General features: G+C 42.8%; 2 protein-coding genes across 3 annotated transcripts in view; one reads left to right on the forward strand and one right to left on the reverse strand.

Annotated features, from left to right (window-relative positions):
• Positions 1–18,224, reverse strand: part of CLDND1 (claudin domain containing 1) — a 30,471-nt gene extending 12,247 nt beyond the window's left edge. The window contains exon 1 of one of the 2 annotated variants that reach the window (XM_068959275.1): positions 18,143–18,224. The gene's annotated coding sequence lies outside the window, so the exon portion shown is untranslated. The remainder of the gene's footprint in view (positions 1–18,142) is intronic. The other variant, XM_068959294.1, reaches the window with a different exon arrangement.
• On the forward strand, positions 3,488–6,318 carry GPR15 (G protein-coupled receptor 15). The gene has a single exon (XM_009675189.2). The coding sequence runs from the start codon at positions 3,590–3,592 to the stop codon at positions 4,673–4,675; it is 1,086 nt and encodes a 361-aa protein (XP_009673484.2). The 5' UTR covers positions 3,488–3,589; the 3' UTR covers positions 4,676–6,318.
• Positions 18,225–19,966: the final 1,742 nt, after the last annotated feature.

Consider the following 19,966-nt stretch of genomic DNA (forward strand, 5'->3'; position numbering starts at 1 on the left):
TACATACTTTATTTTATATAACTGCCTGTGCTTACATAAAAGCACATGTACATATTGGAATAAAACCACATTTAACCCAACAGTAACAGGGAGAACATCAAAAAATTAGAAAAAAAACCCTTAACTTGCTACCAGAATTCTTCAATTGCAAAAACTTGTGTGTCCATTGGGGGAGTGGGGGGACTTAACATTAAACAAACAACCTGCCTGCTTCCTGAGCAGATCTTTTACTTATTTTGTCATATAATTAGAGCTTTACAGAACTGGAAGGAATGATGTGAAATGTTTTCCCCTGCCGCTATCTGAAAAGCAGCTGAGGCTTTTGGAAAGCACGATTATATTTTAATTTATATCTGTGATACCTAACAGTTGCCTTGGGTACAACTTCTTAGTATTTCCTATCAGGAAGCCTTAAGGAATGGTACAAATATTGAAGTAACGCACTTCAGAAGTGCACTTTAGAAAACAGGACCATCCGAGAAACACATGCAGTTCTAAAGCAGAACTGGTTGAACACACAGCGCAATACCTGTTACGAGTGTGTGTTTACGAAAAGCTTTAGGGTCACAGTCAGATTCAGAACTACTCGGCTCCTACTGGCTGCATTTTTCAGATTGCCTCAGCAAAGCTGTGGCAAGGGTTAGGCAAGTTGAGTACCCAAAATGAAAGAAAATACATCAAAGCCAAACCAGAGGCTGTTGCTTCAGCAGATAATTTTGTCCAGGGAAAGGGTCTACAGCTCTCTAGCAAGGGCTGGGAGGAAGAAAGCGCTGTAGAAATCTAGGAGAGGGCAAAGAGAGGATGGAGGGTGTCCTCCTGGTGACAAAACATCTTACAACATTTCTGGGATCTTAGCACATCATGGTCTGAGTTTTCTGGAATATCTGTACAGAAGTGTCATAAGGGGAATTTCTGTGTAATGAGTATTTTTGAGAACCTGGCTCTAGTTTAGGGAACTGTACTCTGGAACAATCAGACTCTACATTAAGGTAAGCCCTGAGTGAATCAAGAGCACATTAAAAAACCCCAAGGCATTCAGACCATCAGCGAAAATGTCTGCTGCCACTTCACTAACAGACCATTTCATTACTTGTGACAATGCTTCATAACAGCTTTGCACATCTTCTGTATTGTAACTTGTCCAAATGAGGAAGTGTCACATCTCTAACAAGGCAACTCACAGGAACATCCACAACTCTTCTTTAGAGCACTCAGGAAACACAGAGCATACTGAGGAGAACAAACAGAACTGATCCCTGCTGGAAAAGGCTGACTATCCAATTTTTTATTTTGGTAAGCAAGGATATTAAAACTATAGGGAGGAAATAAAGTGAGGAACTGCAAACGCAGCAATAAGTGGGCATGTGCTTATCTCTATAGGTCCATCAAGCTTTTTTTGAAAAAGTTACTAAATCACTTTTTGTCGATACTATGATGGGGAGAGGGAGGGAGTGAATTTTGAGAAGGAATATCTACGGACTGAGACAGAGGGAGAGAAGTTTGTGCCTGATGTATAAAGCTTGTGACTGCATATAAGATGTTAGAGTCTAAGACAGAGTAACACGTACGCCCACGTTTGCAAGAGAGCTCGAACGTTTAGACTGCAGATTGTAGGGTTCATCTCATCTTCTAATCTAGTACTGATGGAAAGAGAACGTCCCCATGATACCGTTTCCAAGTGGGAAGAAAAAACTTGAAACACATTCCCTGAAGTAAAAATAAGCAAAGATGACACCAAACTCGCCTTAGCACTTGAAAACCATTTCTTTAAACTGTTAGATAGTTGGACATTTTTATACAACTCTTTCTTAGTTGAAAAACAGGCGTAACCATAATCTTTAGATGCTCAGCAAAGATGGCTAGAAGATGATTTCTAGCCTGTGCTGCCTTATAGGTTCACATATACATCTGTGGAACGCAAATGGGTAATTCTAAAGCAGTATGTTTTTATGCACCTTGATCTTTTTCAAAGATATTTTTGATAGGCGGATAACACTGCGATAATTATAGACTTAAAAATTTCATGAAAAACAGTCAGCTAGAGACCAGTAATGCTCTACAGGAAGGAAGGCCATAATACAAAACTCATTTCCTATTAGACATCAGCAAATCTACATCAGTGAGAGCACTTTTGTAAAAGTCCCTTGATCCAGCAGCCACCAGTTCCCTAGTAGCTGGCTGTTCTTCCAGGTGCCTAGAAGTCTACCAAGCACAGAGGAGCAGATAACCTAGGCATAGGCATAAGCAGAGTGACTCCACAGTGCAATGGATGGGATTAATTTGCTGTGCATGCATTTTGGAGTTGCTCTTTGCCTGTAGAGACGTGCATGGATGTGATCTATCTGTTTGGGGCTAGATAACGCATCAATAAGCAATTTGCTCCAAGCTTTGAGAATCCTGAAGACATGTCTGATCTGTAAACATGTAGATGAGAGGGAGGGGAAGGAAAAGATAAATTCATATCTGCAGAAGAGAGGAAGGATGATGAAGACCGGTAGTAGAAGTCGTTTCAAATTAGCATGCGCTGGCAAAGCTGCAATAAATTCAGTAGTTTAAAAATACAGATTTTTCATTTGATTTACGCAACGCTGAAGGGGCTGTCTGAAGGCTAAGTCACAGCTGGAACAGTGAGGGGTACTGCTAATAAGAGATGAAGGAAATCGAAGCTCTTAAGATTAAGTGAGAATGGTACGTAACAGCGGCTTAGAGCCATCTGGGCTGTGCGGCCCGAAGGAGAAGGAACAAACCCCCACTCTGGAGACCAGCAGCGTGGCCGATAGGAAGCCCGTTAGCTTAGGAAGTTAGGTTTCAAACTGCAAAGGAAACACGACACACTGGTAAGCTGTCCTCTAAGTTTCAAACACATTAGTAAAGCTGGGCATGAGGAACTCTGGGCTGAAAAGCAGGAGAGGGGCACTGGCAGAACTGTGGAGAGCCTGGAATTGATAGAGAAGAACTAAGTAAAGGGCAGAACGGAGAAGATAGTTTTAAATGTTCTTCCCTAAACGTGTTGGTATGAGAGAATTACTCTCAACAGAAAACAGCAGTCATAAATGAACACAGAAAGCTTGAGTAAAAACCTCCAAGCCTCAGAAAAGCTGAACTTGCCCCTTATAGCAATTTACACAAAAATGTTGAGCAAAGATAAAGAACATGGCACCTGAATTCACCATTCTCTGACTTCTGAGCTCATACAATCTCAAACCTTTACAGCAGTAATATCCTACCCTAAAAAAAGTTCATAATCTTGAAAACTACCTTCCCTCTCCCCAAAATAAACCCAAAACCTAAACCTGGTTTGCTTACAGGGTCAAATATGAAATGAAGACAAAAATCAGTGGAACTAAATCTGATTTGAAAAAGCAGCTGCTTATTCTGAAGTCAGGGTTTCGACTAATCAGAGACTCTCGCCGCTTATCTGTTTCCTATGCGATTGGCTACGAGTATATATGTTACACCCCCAAAACCACTTTTCTCCTCCTTCCCCGCACCTCACTAGCTAACATGTTTTTAAAGAAGACCTTGAAGGGAAGGGTGGGGAGAGATTAGAGCCTTCATCAGAGCAGGGATGAGGACAGCTTGACCAGAAATGGAACTCACTCCCCTTTCGCCCGTGACTGCAGTCACTTTCAACTATGAGTACTACTACGAGGATACCTGCCAGTATGACCATCTGCAACATATGTCTACTTTCCTTCCTGTTCTGTATACTGCGGTGTTCCTGGTGGGCATCGTCGGCAACTCCATCTTAATAGTAGCTTTGGTCTTCAAGCGACGAATCCAGAGGCTGATTGATGTCTTTATCATCAACCTTGCTGCCTCTGACTTCATCTTCCTCATCACGCTGCCATTCTGGGTGGACAAGGAGGCGTCAGATGGGAGCTGGAGGGTAGGCTCTTTCCTCTGTAAAGCTAGTTCCTATATTATCTCAGTCAACATGCACTGCAGCATCCTCCTCCTCACCTGTATGAGTGCAGATCGGTACCTTGCTATCATGTACCCCTCTACAGCTAGGAGGGTCAGAACACGATCCTACTCCAGTGGGCTCTGCATCTGTGTCTGGTTATTATCATGCTGCTTGGGGATGCCAACCCTATTGTCCAGAGAACTAAAGGAGCACTATGGAAAGACATACTGCACAGACAAAGCCATGACAGAGACGAAGCAGATTGCGTCACTGATGATTTTAATCCTGGCCTTCTTCTTCCCATTGTTGAGTATCTTAACCTTTTACTGCTCCATCACCAGGAAACTGTGTGTGCATTATCAAAAGTCTGGAAAACATGATAAGAAACTGAGGAAGTCCATCAAGATCGTCTTCATTGTAGTGGCTGCTTTTGTTATCTCCTGGGTCCCCTTCAATCTCTTCAAGCTTACGGCCATCGTTTTGGGCCTCCTGAAGCCGCCTGAGTGTTTTCCTGACACAGTTGCCCAGCTGGGCATGAAGGTGAGCAGCCCTTTTGCCTTTGCCAATAGCTGTGCCAATCCTTTCATTTACTACTGCTTTGACAACTACATCCGCAGAGCCATGCTCAGGTGCCTGTGCCCATGGGTGAAAATTAGCAGTAGTGGTAACAATTCTGATACTTTGGACACGCGCCTGAGCCATTCCATATCCAATTTTGTCGCGGGGGAGTACGCTGCCAGGAAGAGGAAGCGTTCTGTGTCCCTCTGACTGGGAGTCAAGGCTGCGGAATTTCTCACGCAAGAGCCGGCAGGAAAAGAATAAAGTAAGAAAAGGGGAAAAAAAGAAACGAGCAGAGGGGCAGGTGACATACACTCAGCACTTCAGGTCGGAGGAACACTGCTTCACTTTAAATACAGATGTCTCATATGGAATAGTAAACATTAACCACAGAACTATGGTTCACAAAGATCACTGCGTTATTGCACAGTGTAAATCTGAAACCCTCACTCCGAGAAACATCCACAAATGCTTACAATGGAACCCCAGTAAAACTGACTACAAACTAAAGAAAAACCCATCTGATTCACAGTCAAAGCCTCTCTGAGGCAAGCTTTGACTTGAAATGCACAGGTTTTCATTCAGCCCAGAGCAAGAAAAACACAACACGAGACATGTTTCTTCTTTTTAGTTACCCACAAAAATAACACAATGCCCTCAAAACAATCGGATCAGTTACGTTTATTGGAGGTTTTCTGAATTTAAAAATTCAACATTTTTATGAATTTGTGTGTTACTAGTTCTCATAATTTGTCTTGTGCATTTTTCTTGAAGTCTCAGCTATTTGATTATGAGATTAAATCTCAGTTTTAACTATAACAATCAAAATAAGTTTCTAGCCTTTGTGTTTTCAGAAAAAAGATAACCTGAAGGCAGAGAAAACAGCAGACAAGCAAAAGAAAGCCTATGTTTAAACTTCTTCTAACAAAAACAAAACAAAACATAAAACACCAAAAAAATCACTCATGCTTTTACTGACATGTTTTAGGGGTTCTGATACAATTTCTGACTGCTTGGGTTGATGGTGTGACATTGTGTGCCATTCAAAGTCCAGGTCTGCTTTATGTAAACTGGTTGCAGCTAAATAAAGATGCATACAGCAGGGCTACTTTCTCCAGTTGGAGTCAGAAATCGAGTGCAAGCGTGCCAGAAAAGCAAAATTAGCTTACATTTCACAAACATTTGAATGATTCTCTGTGAATAGTCATGCTGAGAGATCTTAGGTGCAGGAACACTCACAGAAAAGGAATTCAAAAAGACCACCATATTAGTTCATTTATGGAGTTGAACAAGTCTTTAAAAGTTTTGTGGAATTTACAAAGCGCTCCCTCTAATCTTCCATGGAGGCTCATCCCTATCCAGCAGTCTTTGGGAAATGCAGAGGTCTTGCTTTTCATCTGCTGTGGAAAAAATACTGCTTGCCTAACTGGTGTCATGTCTGACAGCTAATGGAACGAGGAAACAGAGAAAGCTCCCCATTTTGAACAGCTGTAGGACATAGGAGATTCACAAGCTGAATACATACGGAACAACGAGTTAAGAAGCTCATCTGAAAACTGTTACTGGACTGCTATAAAGCTGACTATGTGCATTTAAAAAAAAAATCTTTCACATCCTTCTAAATCCCAGTGATAGAAATGTTTGCTTAAAACAAAGAAACCAAGGTACAGTGTTTTAAAGTGCACAGTTAAAGTAAGAGTTAAACTTCCAGCAGCACTGATACCTTTGTTGTGTTGCAACATGTCCCATATTCTGTTGTCTCTATTGTTAAATGCTTAGCTTAACACATTACTGCTTGTTATAAATATAATAAATCAATATTAAAACATCCAGGATGTGTAATGTGAATGAGTTAAAAGATTTTTGGAAACCTTCCTATTTCCTGATTTTTTTTTTTTTTTTTTAAAGATTTCAATCTCTTTCCTTTTTTGCACTTAGCTTTTGTTGATTTTGAACTGGCTATCATGAAACCCACAATGGTGTTGACTTTAGCAGCAGGAGTCATGTTATCAGTAAGTGATAAAACAACATATTGCAATTCAAGATTTGTTTCCATATAAGTAAAAGATCTTTCATGATACTTATAACCCTGTAAGATAAAGCAAAGTCAACTCTGCCAATGAAAAGAGAGTCAGCAAACATACATCCTGGGGTTTCTTAAAAAAACAAAAACAGCAGCACAAAAAACAAATGCATGTGCAGGCGCGTGCACGCACGCGCACACACACACACACACGCAACAAGCTGATAACTTCCACGCAGCCTTTTACATAGCAAATCCCTTGTCATTTTACCGGACAGCAGTGTTTAAAGTTAGATTTTATAAGTTTGGTTCCATGTTCCCTTCTCCCAACTTTGCTATGGAGGAAATAAGCTGGCACACAAATCAATAGTGTAGCTGTCCAGAAGAATTCAGATAGAAGTCTTTCATAAGCAAAAGATGATCTGCAGCAATAGTTCCTAGACCACTTTAAAAGGCTCAATGATCTACAAGTATGTCTAAAAGAATGTCTAAGAAGAAACTCGGAATCTGATACCCTACATTTCTGCTATCATCCCTATGTGGTTGGATACCACTGTGTTTGATTTCATCCAAAAGCCAGCATGGGCATTACATACCATTTTAGCCTGTTTAGATGTTTGCATCAAGCATGCTCTAATGTACGGATCAATATGGAACATTAGGTTCAGTGACAGACATTTCCTTCTGAAGAGTGCCAAGCAGCCACCAGAAAGGAGAAATACTTTTACATTTCACTAAAGCTAAGGGCTGTTTTCTAGGCAATTAAATACATTGACATTATTCCTAGATAGCAATGAGACACTTTACACAGCTGTGGAAAGTAAGCAACTTTTATTCTAGAGCGGTCTCAGGGTAAACAGCCACACATCTAGACCTGCTGCAAGGTTTCAAAGAGAAGATAGCTATACCAGATAGCATACTTCACCAAAAACAGAGAGAGGCATAGGGAAAGCCTGAAGTCCTGACTACTGTCTGGTCAGAAGTGGGAGGAAGGAGGGAGGTAAACTGAACGCTGGAAGAGATACGTCTCTGATGTAACTGGAGCCTAAGTATGTTCACTACAGCTTTTCTTTTCTTTTTGCAATTCTGTATTTAATAGACATCTGTAATAGTGTTGAGTAATTTGGATGTTATGAATAAATGCTGGTATTTGCATTTTTTCCTGGAACCTTGCTGTAGTGTTGCTTAACTGAAGTAGAGAAATCAAGATACACCTCAAAGGGCAATGCAAACCTATACACCATGACAAGGAACCTCTCATCCGACACCTCAGCCCCTTCTCTGCTGTACCCAAAGTCTAACAGAGTGGGTCCTCATTTGAGCTTGTATCAGCCAGGTGGAGAGCTGGCACTATAGGTGTTAATGGAGGCAAAAGCGTCTTTCAGCAATTGTGCGTGACACTAAAGGCTCTCCAGCATGCCGTGAGATACTGGGATACATGCGTGGGTCACAAAAGGAATGGCACAAAGAGATGTATTAACTTTTTTGCATGGATATTTTCTTCCCCATTATTGCTTTTAAACAATTTTCTTTTTTTCCCCTCTACACAAGAGATTTTTCTCCACACCAAATTCCTTTTTCAGGTTCACAGATGCATAAAGAACATTTCCAACTGCATTTTCAAACCTTCCAGGGTTTGAAAATCCTAAGAGTGTCAGTTCGAATGTTCATCTTATTCGTAGTTACCGTCAAAAACTCAAGGAGCCTAGCGTCTCAATAATTTCTTCTTAATCTCTTATCTTCCCTCTACTTTTACCAGTACATAACAAGTAACTTATTTTTTTAACCAAAAAAAAGATACAAGTCTGAGACTTGCATACCAGATAGCCTATGATTTATACTGTAGAAAGTAGTATACATCTTATTTTAAAGTTTTGTTAGCAAGTCAGACTCATCCATTATTTCCCTCTGCCTCAATCTTCACATAAACCATAGCAATCGCTTTGGAATAAAATCAGTCTAAAATAACTTCAACTATTTTTAGTTAGGGTGTCTTCTTTTTTTTTTTTTTTTTTTTTAAATACTCCAAAACATCAGATTAAATTGGAACCTATTCAGCAACCTAGAAAATCTACGAAGATCTCCACCCATTACCTGAAGCTTCAGTATTAGCCTCTGAAAAAAACAAATGAACTTTCTGAATATCACAAGGCTTGAAGAGGATCACACAGAAGCGTCACAAGAAATGTTTCACTTGCGAGGAAAAAAAAATACAAAAGCAGCAACTAATTCGATGAAACTAAAGTCTTTAGATTCAGTTAGGCTGTAAAAAAAGAAGGTACAGAAGACTGTACCCTGTGAAGATGCTTATTCTACTCTTGCAAAATGCAAATCTATTTGATGTTTTCATGACTTAATGTAAATACTGTTTTCAATTATTGTTTCCAAATAAAAGGCAAGCTGTGCTTGCACAAACTTACTTCTGGAATTTTGACTATTCCTTGTTAATAATCATTATTCAATCCAGCCTAGCACAACACCAAAATTACCATGATTTCAAATACTTAACCTGGCAGACTGAGTAAAGCAACAGGATGACTATTTTATCTGTGTTAAAAGAGCTTAATGACTGCAGACTGGTTTGCTCTGTGAAACAGAAATGGTGCAATTCTGCTACGACACCTGCCACAAATCTTGGTAAGTAATTTGGACTGCTTTTTTTCATGATTTTAAAATAAACCATTTATGATTCCAGCTAAGAAATAAGATTTTTAAAATCAAATTTCTCCTTTCATTGTCACGAAAATTAACAAAGCTATACTAGAAAACCTGTCAGCATATCTGGGCGGGAACATTTATCTGCCCATCCCACAAAGCTTTTGTGATTTCAGAGATGCTTTTGGTCTGCCTGGGAATGAAATCAAGACGTTTTGAAGTTTTTCATGAAAACAACAACAACAAACATTCTAGAGATTAGTGCACTTTCCTGAGATGCGCCATCAAAGTTCAAGTGCCTCTGCTTCTTGATAAAAATCACGACCTTGTCAGATGCATCCCCAACTCCATTTTGACTTCAACGAATCAGTATTTTTCCAAGAAAAACTGTTTCATCTCGACACAAATAAAAATTGTACCCAAATCAGATGCTTGTTTATACGGGCAAGGATTTCATTTCAGTGCCAGCTGCTGTAACATCAACAGCTACACAGCAGCTGAGTAGTAATTCAATTCCAGGGGACTGGGTAGAAAGTCAAATAACGCAAACAGTGAATGGGAAATATCTTCAGATCTAAAAGCAGCAGGGCCAACTTACTGCACTCAAACAAGTAAGAAAAGTGGTGTAGTAACTGGTCTCTATTGACCCTCCACAAGTCCCGCAGCAAAGTTTGGCTCTTGAGAGCTAAGGAGAAAACTCCCACTGACTTAGAAGTATTAAGATCTCATCTACAGCTTTTTGTCCCAGCTCTATCACAGCCTCACAGGATGAAAAGCCCCTCACAGTGTGTCCGTGCCTCATGTTTCTATTTGGCTGAATTAGAGCAAGAACATTTCCTGACTTCATAAAGATGTACACGGATAAATCCAGTAAAAATTTGTTGACTGCTGCACAGGGACAGCAAGCTCTGTGTGAAAAGAAGGTGGTTTTCTTTTACACGTTCCTAAAGCATATAGTACAAGAAGATGCTAACTCATGACTAGGGGCACTTAGGTACACTTTTAGCACAATTATGTACTACTGCAATACTAATTAGTTATTCTTGTATGATCATTTATATTCATGAAGTCAACAGAGGTTTGTGAGTGGATTTGCAAGCTGCGAGCACAAATCCTTACGTCCCAAAATTTCTAACTAAAAATCAGTTTCAGTTCTGCTTCTGTTTAAAAGGCTTCACCCAGGCAAGGAGCATGTTTTGGGTAACAGCGTGGCAAGGAATAGCAAGAAGTTAGGGCAAATGGCTTAAAGACAACCCCACAATGGGAAATTTATTATGTCAGAATTCCCCTTGTAATCAAACAAACTGAGATTGGTTCTTAATGGAAACAAAGAAAGAGCTAACTAAATCCATAACCAATGGAACCATGTACTGGCAGTGCATTAAATGGACTCAACAGTAATTACTATGTTACCTAATGTCACACACAGAGGTGGATGGGGTAGCCCTAGAAAACCAGAAACAGTCCATATCCTCTCATGTAACATTATAATAGTATACCACAAAGTCTGCAATTAGTGCACTATAGCTTTCAGTAACAACCCAAGCACCTGCACAGTTTCCAGATACAGGTCTTCAGCAACCTGCTGGTGTCTTACTGCAAGAGACAGGACATTTTGGAAAGCACAGTAAAGGAACTGAGTACCCTACTCTCAGTAAAAGCCACGGCGATCTTGGCCCCAAACATTTTTAGGCACGTAGGATGGGAGTTTATAATAAAGTAAAACAGCAAGAAATACAGGACATGAGAAAGCAAAGTGGATGGGAAGCCAGTAACCTTCAAGAAGAAAGGCATCCTTCCACAAGGTCAACATAGCAACCAGTAGAAAAGCTCTAGCAAAGGCCAATTTTTTTTTTTTTTTAAATATGAACGGGAGGTTTTATTTTCCCCATTCAATTCTCCTATGTTTTTGTAACACATTACATGAGGTTTGGAAATACAGACTGCAAGTTACAGTTTCAGAGCAGGCAATATTTTCAGTACTAATTTTCTAAATAATGCACTGTAACAAAATACACCTTTTTAAACTTCAGAATGGTTTCAGTATTAGTAAGACAGCATATTCTTAGTCAGAAGTTCCCACTGAGTCTAGTTAGTGAACACGTTTCCTCTACTGTTTACTTTTTAAATTTTCTAGAGCGCGTGGGGTTATACAAGAGGCATTCCAACCAGAGATCTCAGAAAAAGAAGAGACCTGTTGTTTCTCTTGAAATTTGAATTGCATTTTGCTGTTTTGGGGACTGGGGTAGGGCACAGGGGAGGCAAGATAAGGATATCTGTTCAAAGAAAATGCTTGCCATGAAGTGACTACTGACTTAAGAGGCTTTCTTGTGTAAACGCCTATCTTCAGATGCTTTACAAAGCACTGATTTCCAGACAGGGCTGAGTACTCACTCTCTAAACAGCAGGCCCTTCAAAAAGGGCTGAATTAGATAATATCAGGAAATAACTGGCTGCTTCCAAAAGTCCCCAGTCAGTTTAGGAAAAAAACAGTCTTTTCTCAAAGCCTGATGCTCTTTTTTCCTACGTTGATAATGCTAGTTAATACGAACCATGAAAGAACGGCTATTACCTGAAGGATGTCCTTACTTTTACCCTCAACTTGAGGCAAAGAAAAATAGACCGTGAAACTGTGTGGCACCCTGCTCAGCTAGAGAATGAAACTTGGTCAGTGGTTTTAAACTCGATTCAAATGTTCAGTCTAGCATTAAACTGGCACACAAAATGACCAGAAAGTCAGACTTCAAATGCAAAGAGCAGTTTTTCCACTGAGGAACACCACGTATAGATATATATGCAGCAAATGTTTGCCCTATATAGTAACACGCACCTGGCTCGACCGCTCGTGTGACTTCCCTCTAAAGGGAAGTCCTTCCCTCTAAACACCTGCACCACCACACACATGCAGCCCTCACCACCCATTTCCCCTGTCACTCACTCCTCACCCTCCCTCCTTAGGGAGCCACAAAAACATCTACCCAAGCCTCACACAAAGCAAAACATTCAAACCATTACAGAAAGAAGAAAAAAAAAAAAAAAAAAAAAAAAGAGAGAGAGAGAGAGAGATGCATATTGAGTTTGGCGCAGCTCTGAACTTGTGGGAGTTATTCACAATGGGTACAATCACCTATGGAAATGTTGCTGGTAAGAGTAGAAGCTTGACAGCTCTCAGGAAACACACATATGTGTATAAACTTGCTCTGTCCTCATAACCGACCAGGACATTATGGATGGAGCGATATTAAGAAGCAAAGAGAGGGCAGAAGAAAGCCCTGAGAAGTGCAATGGAATGGCATGCCCAAGATCTGATAGCAGCTCAGTTGTAGAGAGGGTGAATGGACCCCAAACATTCTGATTTCTAGTTCAAGAACATTGTATTTCAAACCACTTAGGAACAGTGTAATAACTGAAAAGCCTCTCTGGAAATCCTACCAGGAGGGAGGAAAAAAGGCTCAGTGAAAAATCAAGAGAATAAAGACATCAAGAGCCTTGGAGAGGACCTGCTTTTTGTGCAAGAGTAGAACAAAGAGTACAAGGCAGATGTGAAACAAGCTAAAACAAAGCACTCACGAGAAATTAAGTTGGCACTTGACAAGAGAGAACATTTTAGTGCAGAGACCATGCACAAAAAAGGGAATAGATCTAGCCGGAGAAAAGGAGAGAATAAACCTTGAGCAACCCTTATAATCCAATAGCTTCTAAGCTTCGAGGTTTGGCAGCATGTATGCATGGTGCCATGGCACACACAAACATGCCTCGCTGCTTTAGAAGCTGCAGTCATCTTGACACTGATAAAAATGCCCAAGATCCTTGCTGATCCATTAAAGGAGATATAACTCTCCCCCTATTCTAATTTTTTAAGAACTTGAACAACCAGACTAATGATGCTGATAGGTCTCCACCTCCACTGTCACCCAAAGATATATCAATTAAAGTGGGTGGGGAAACTGCCATTTTCACTGAAAGCAGTTGGAATTTCATGTGGTTCATTTCAAGAGAGTTGAGGTTTGGCTGAATGAGAAGAAAGGACTGGAATCCTAACCACAGGCTGCATACCCAGTAGGGAACACAGTGGAATCTGTGTGCCTCCTTTCGGAGTTCATGCTGAGGATTAATATCCAAAAAGGTCTGAAGACCCACGAAATTCCGATATGTCCCCATTGATCCATACAGAGACAGACCACCTGAACGGATGCTCCCAGCTCTGCTACTGGACTGTGTTCCCTGATACCATTAGCTGCACCTCCCTCAAAATGCCTTGCAGCAACCTGGATAAAGTGGAAGCCAAGACCATACCTACTTAGGCACCTGCATGTTCCACTGAGGTGTGCACGCCCTTCTCGTTTGCTGATAAGAAGGTGAGCTAGCACTGCCAGAAAGTAATGCCGGGCATGAGACTTCTGCAGGGCAAACAGCATAGGTAACCTCTGCTCTTGGGCCTGTTTTACACTTCATTTGTACCACATCTTACACTGGCAACTGCAACACCGGAAGCTATAACCTCACTCAGCTGAATGCAGCTGTGACAGAGAATGACAGCAAAGATACAGTGATGGGAATGGCAACGCTTAGTGAACGAGCCTTGGGGACCAGGACTGTATGTCTGGGTTGCCAGTTGACACTAAAGCGCATGTGGCACTTTTTCATCTACACCAATCATCTGAACTAGTCAAATGAAAGCAGCTCAGGTATCCTAGCCCACGTATCATAGCTCTGTCTGCACTGTAGGCTAGCGCATTACACTACAAACCACCACCAGTGGTTCTTGTGTTTGAAGGCTGGGCCCCTCCTCTGTTCTAAAAGAGACAAAGCCAGCACCTTCCTCCAGCACCGAGCAGCCAACCAGAAAGTATCAGTGGGGAATGCCCACGATGGGCACCCTCCAAAAGGTCAGGCAGAACCAAGTCTGCCACCCTCCAGCATGAGGTTCAGGACAGGACAGAGTTTCTGCCACGGACATGGGCCAGCTAGGGAGGGTAAAGCAGGGAGTGAGCCCTGGGGAAGTGAGTGCCCCACTCCGCTGGCCCAAAGGCCGTCCTCTCCCAGCAGCAGCTCCTTCGCGCACCCAGCCCTCCTGCAGCAGCCAGTTGCCAGCCCAGCTCTCCAGACATCTCCCAGACAAAGCAGGCAGTAGGACTACGGCTAGCACGCTGCTCCCTTCCGTGGACACTCCCCTAGTCCATGGCTGAAGACAACGCCAACTTCACCCACACTGAAAGCCAGAGGTAGAAAGCAGGGCCGATTCCCTCCCACACCCCAATATCTACACGTGGCATAAGATCAGATAGGAAAGCATCTGCCCTAAATCAGGTCTTGTGAAAAGGTCCAGAGGAAGTGAAAAAGGAAGATTACAATGAAAACAGGATTTCCAAAACACTGCACATAGTGAACAAGGACCAAGGTATACATTTTAAATCTTATAATTAAATTAAAACAACTACAAGAACAGCCGTCAATTTGTCTCTTTGCTGAATTCCGCCTTTGCAGGGAAGTGTCCACATGGTTATGGGCCAGAAAAATAAGCCAAGGACTTTTGCCCCAAGATGGGCATGGTTTGATTAGCAAGTGAAATGCAGAGTGAAGGTGATAAACTGCAGTGTAAAAACACAAGAGGCCAAGGTGTCTGCTAACAGCTGTAGAGTACTACTGGTTATTGACCTGGAGAGTATAGTGACATGTAACCTTTTTATTTCAAGAAAGGAAGCGTTGTTTTCTGACTCATGCTTTAACACCAGTGCTGGACAGTTGTAGAAGACCTCAGGCAGTCCTTTAATTCACAAAGAGCGAATATACCTAAACTATGCTTGACATACATCTGCCAAAATACATGAGGGTAGACCATCATTTCTCCTCAAATCATAAAATTCACATAACATCATGAAGTCCTATACAAATACACTCCGAAGATTGCTTTACTTCTTCTGAACTTGCAGGTTTACCCTTTAACAACACCCTCTTTCTTTCCAAACAGGAGGGAAAATGAACTTTCATTTAAAAAGAAAGCTGACAAGGCTCTGGGCACATAACCAGCTATTAGCATTAGCGGATTGTCAGTTCACTCAGAAAAGGGACACGCTCCTACACGCCAGTTCAGACACATCAAAAACAGTTTTTCAGGCTGTGATTCACTCAGTTATGGGAGTAAATCATAAACACTGGTACTTCTATGGGAACAAGTATTTCTCGAGTACTAAAGTAGTTTGTGCATTCATGCTCAGTATTTTGATGTGTTATGAAATGACATGAGTTAGCAATGCCTGTACTACCTGTCAACCTGGCTGACAGCCAATGAGTTGCCCAAAAGACTTGCAACAGTGGCTGGCATTCTTGTATTTTGCTTTTTGCCACAGGCATTTTTTCCCAGGCTGACAGATGGCAATTGCCTGCAGCATATTTCTAACGTTGCACGTGAGCTGGCAAGAATTACTGACCTACACTGGGTAAACTCAATAGAGAAATATTTCTTTCCCCACTCCATCAGCCACCTGATGTACCTTAAGAGATAAAGACCAGCTCAAACACTAGGGACAAAACAAGAATATACGCTCCGCATGATGCTGTCACTTAGAGGAGTTAATGGAATGAGGTGCATGCCTATTTCGGATGAACCACTGCTTCTAAATATTGATGTACTAAATGCTATATACATGTGTATTGATTTTATATAGTAGATCTTTACTTTTTTGAGGTATCGAGTAAGTATTTGGGTAACTAGGTAACTCAAATGAAAAGAAAATTAGCATTCTTTCCCTTTAAAAATATCTACCAGAGTTATTTTTAAAAAATATGACTTCTATTGAGTCGATCTTGTTATTAGAATACTGAAAACTCCTTTTAAATCTAAACCACTGCCAGCTTTTACCTGCCAAAAAGATGTAATGAGTATAAATTGCTAACATAACTGCATATATACATAACTAACAATTTTTGATAGCCAAACAGGAGAAATAGAAGAGACTTCGCACTAAGTAAAGATGCTCTGAGGCTAGAATCACGGGAAACCTAAAATGCTGAATTAGCTAACAAACACAGTGACAGTTTAACTGACAAAAGACAGTCTTAAATCAAAAATATGACAGTTTTAGTCGTTACTTTTAACAAGGTTTTTTTTTTTTTTTGGTTTATTTTTGAAACAAGAACTCCTTCGCATTTTACTGACCACAGAATTAAAAACAGTACTGTGGATCATGCAATTGGGCTGGCTGCTTCACAGTATTGTGCTCTTCAAGTAGTAAAGCAAACCTAAATACGCCATTTTGGACACGTCCCTGTGGTGAGGGTTTCTTGGCGGGCTCCATACCCCACTCCAAGGGGAGCAACCCACCACTAGAAGGACTTTAACATTATTACCTTGCAGAATGGCACAGGACCAACTAGCTTTTTGAGAGAAGAGAAAGTGTTACTATTAAACAAATAACCTGGAAGTGATTGTTCTCATCTGCAAATCTAAGCAGCTTGTTTTCAAACACTGAGTTATTACACATTTTCCCTTAAACTTTCAGTTCTAGTCTCTTAAGTGGATTCTGTGAATAAAGGAGCCTCAAAAACAATATCTGAACCAGTTTAAGAGGGATGCTATGGGAACCCTGGAGATAAGCAGCTTTGACAATAAAAGACACACTTCACTGACATATTTCACAGCTATATTTGTAAATATTTCTTCTGCCGTAAAGATCTTTAGTAACTAGCACAACTCTGGGTTGATGGGAACTTCTCTTACAAACCATTTTCAGAGACTCTCCTGGTGCGGTAATGAGAAGCTTAGTGCATTCTACGAGATCCCGATGGTACCTGATGCTATGGCGCACACTAGAAACTGTAGCCTTTATGATGCAGGGCTGCATTAATAAAGCCAGTTTTAATCACAGCTACTACCAAAACGGTTAGCTTACGCTTGCAATCACAGATGCTGCAATTTTCTAGGTTTTGAAAACTAAAAATACAAATGTTTTTAAAATCCTTTTTACCTAGCCTATCTGCCTCAGCAAAAAGTAAGCAGAAAGGGGAATTCTGTAATATAGTATAATAAGGTTTGGCATGCCCTCCCTATCCCCAAAATTTAGGGTCTGTAAAGCACAGCATACTTGTTATACATCAAAATTAAAGGAACTCCTATCTCACTAATAAGTATGCAGGTAAGTGGGTAAACATATTTGAAAAACGGTCATTTCACATATTACGGAAATAACATTCTAACCCTCCCCACCCAACATTGTCCTCGCTACAGCTTCTCAAAACTTTCTAAATCAGCCCATGCCAAAACAGTCTTCCTCATCGTCTCTGCACACAGGCACCTCTCCGCAGGTGGACCCTTGCTAGCCTAGGGGGAAGTGATTTACCCATCTTAGTTGCAGCATGCCCTACAAGCATTGTACAGGGGCAGCCTTTCCTAAAACGTGGCTTTATTGATATCGAGCTACTCCTTCTGCCAGTCCAAGTTCTCCCTTGAGCGCTAGCTTGAGGCACCTCTGCTCTGCTTAGGTCCAGAGCAGCCCCTTCAAAGCCAGCATAGCCTCCAGGCTGCAGAGGATGGGGGGGGGGGGGGACACACCCCTTAGCTTTCCCGAACTGGGGCTGCACACCTGACCTAACCTTTCCGAGCCGGGCTGACGCTCGGCTGCCTTGGGGGTAGGCAGGAAAGCCCCCGCGCGTTGCTTAGGCTTTGCTCAGGCTGACAAGGAGCGGAGCAGGCAGCAGGCCCAGGAGGGCACGAAAGCCGCAGACCCCTGGGCGTGCAGGCCTGGCTCTCTGCAAGGTGCGCTGCAGCCTGGGGCAGGGCTGTGACACCAAAGCCTCTCAGGCACCTCAAAACACGAAGAGCCCCCTCCATCCCCAAAATAATTTTAAAAACGTGCATCAGGTATATGTACGTGTGTGTATATATAGATATATATGTAGACAGATATACAAAGATAAGTGTATCTGAAGTGGAAGAGGCGCTCTCGGGGTAAGCCCGCCTTTCCCCAGTCCCCCCAGGCGCTCTCGCTCCCCGATCCTACCTGCGCACCCAGGCCGCCGCCAGCAGTGCCGCCGCCCGGGCAGGAGTGCGGCAGGCGCCGGGCCGGGCCGGGCCGGGCCGGGGGCGGCGGCGGCGGCAGCGGCGGCGGCAGCGGCATCGCGTGCGAAGCGGGGCAGCCCGGCGGCTCCGCTTTGAGTCAGCGCTCGCCGCCGCGGCGAGACTTGCGGGCTTTGAGCAAAAGAGAGACGCTGACTGATCTCTCTCGCCCACCGAGAGGGAGGCCTGGCACGCAAAGCTTTCCTGTCACGGCGGCAGGAGCCTCCCGGGGCACCGGGGGCGAGCGCTGCCTCCTGCCCCGAGGAGACGGGGATGGCGGGCGGCGGTGGGGGGAGGGCGGGAAGGAGGAAGGCGGCAGGTGCAGCACCGCACCAAGCCGAAGGATCGGATTATAGAAACAATTCCCCACAGAAAAAAACGACGGCGTACAGAACAGCGCGGCGGGGGAGGGGGGGGGGGGAGCCCGCCGGCCCGCTCCCCGCCTCGGCCCAGCCGACATCGCGGGAGCGCCCCGCGGCCCCCTCCTCCCGCCCAACGGCCGCCCGCCGCGCCCCTCCCCTCCTCAACCGCCTCCAACCGCCGCCCGCGGGCCCCGCTCCCCGGCAGGGCGGGCGCGGGTGGGCAGCGAGTCCTGGTTTGTCAAGTCGGCCCGCCCGGCTAAGCGGAGCTAGGGAAGTAACAGCCAAGTTAGTTGGCTGGATCAGTGCCATCGATGGTATAAACCACTTGAGGTGCTTTTCCCGAAAGGGTATTTTTGCAGCAATTAGGGACACATCAGATGTTATTTATCCATCTCAGAAACTGTTAACAGAGAGCTGACACTTCTTGAAATCTCATGTCAATGGACTCAGTTGAACCAGTTTCGCCACAAGCTTTCCCAGGCCTGGTAGATGAGCAATGATTACTCACACAGAAAGTTTCCGTAACATGTTTCACTAATTAAGTCTCTCCAAGAATCTCGAAGCACCTAGTGAACTTTCAGAGACGCGGCTTGGGATGTGATTTCCATCTCTATTTTACAAAGAAAATAGGAACACGTAAGGATTAAGCTGTTTATTTGTACTGAAAACAGAGAATAAACACGAGTGACATATTCTGAGTATAAAACATTTGACCCTCCCTCATTCTGAGCCTCCTGAATTTGTCCCAGGGTCCCTTTTGGAATAAGAAAATCTTTTTTTCTCCCCCTCCTCCCCCCCCAACCCTTGCCTCTGCCTGAATGCTGTCTCAGCTGCTCATCTGGCAGTTTCTGCCTTTAAAGAAATTAGCAAAGGACGATGCCAGTAACATCAGAGTTAGAAGCGGCCATGGGAGGTTTCCCCTTTTGCTTTTTATAGCTTGCTCTATGCTGCAGATTGTACAGCAGATTAACCAGCAGGTTTGTGGAGCTGGGAAGTTTCCCGTTTACTTCTTTTAAAGTGTACAAAGGCACAAATAAGCACACAATCTCGGGATTCAGAGGGACCAAATACAGAGGTCTACAGGCTGAATCAGATTTGCTCATATACCGAAATCAGTCAAACGTCAAACATAGCCAGTCAGCATATGGCTGGCTAGGATTCACTGGAGGTCACGTTACAGAGGAATGAGAGGGCTATAACTAAGTGTGTTTAAAAATGCGTGTATCAAGACTTTGTAAGTATCAGTGTGGAATTCATATCACTGCATAACTGAAGCAAACAAGCACGTGGTACAACAGACACCTACCACCATGCTGCATAAATGAAGTCACATAACAAACCTGCAGCGCAACAGGAATTCCCAATAGTTTCCCGACTTTTCCTACCCTTTTGGCAGGGTCTGTGGA

Source organism: Struthio camelus, chromosome 1 (genome assembly GCF_040807025.1).
Source record: "Struthio camelus isolate bStrCam1 chromosome 1, bStrCam1.hap1, whole genome shotgun sequence".
NCBI classification, from domain to species: domain Eukaryota; kingdom Metazoa; phylum Chordata; class Aves; order Struthioniformes; family Struthionidae; genus Struthio; species Struthio camelus.

What these genes read in the sequence shown, in the direction of transcription:
- GPR15 (XM_009675189.2), top strand. Translation starts at nt 3,590, where the DNA reads ATGGAACTCACTCCCCTTTCGCCCGTGACTGCAGTCACTTTCAACTAT.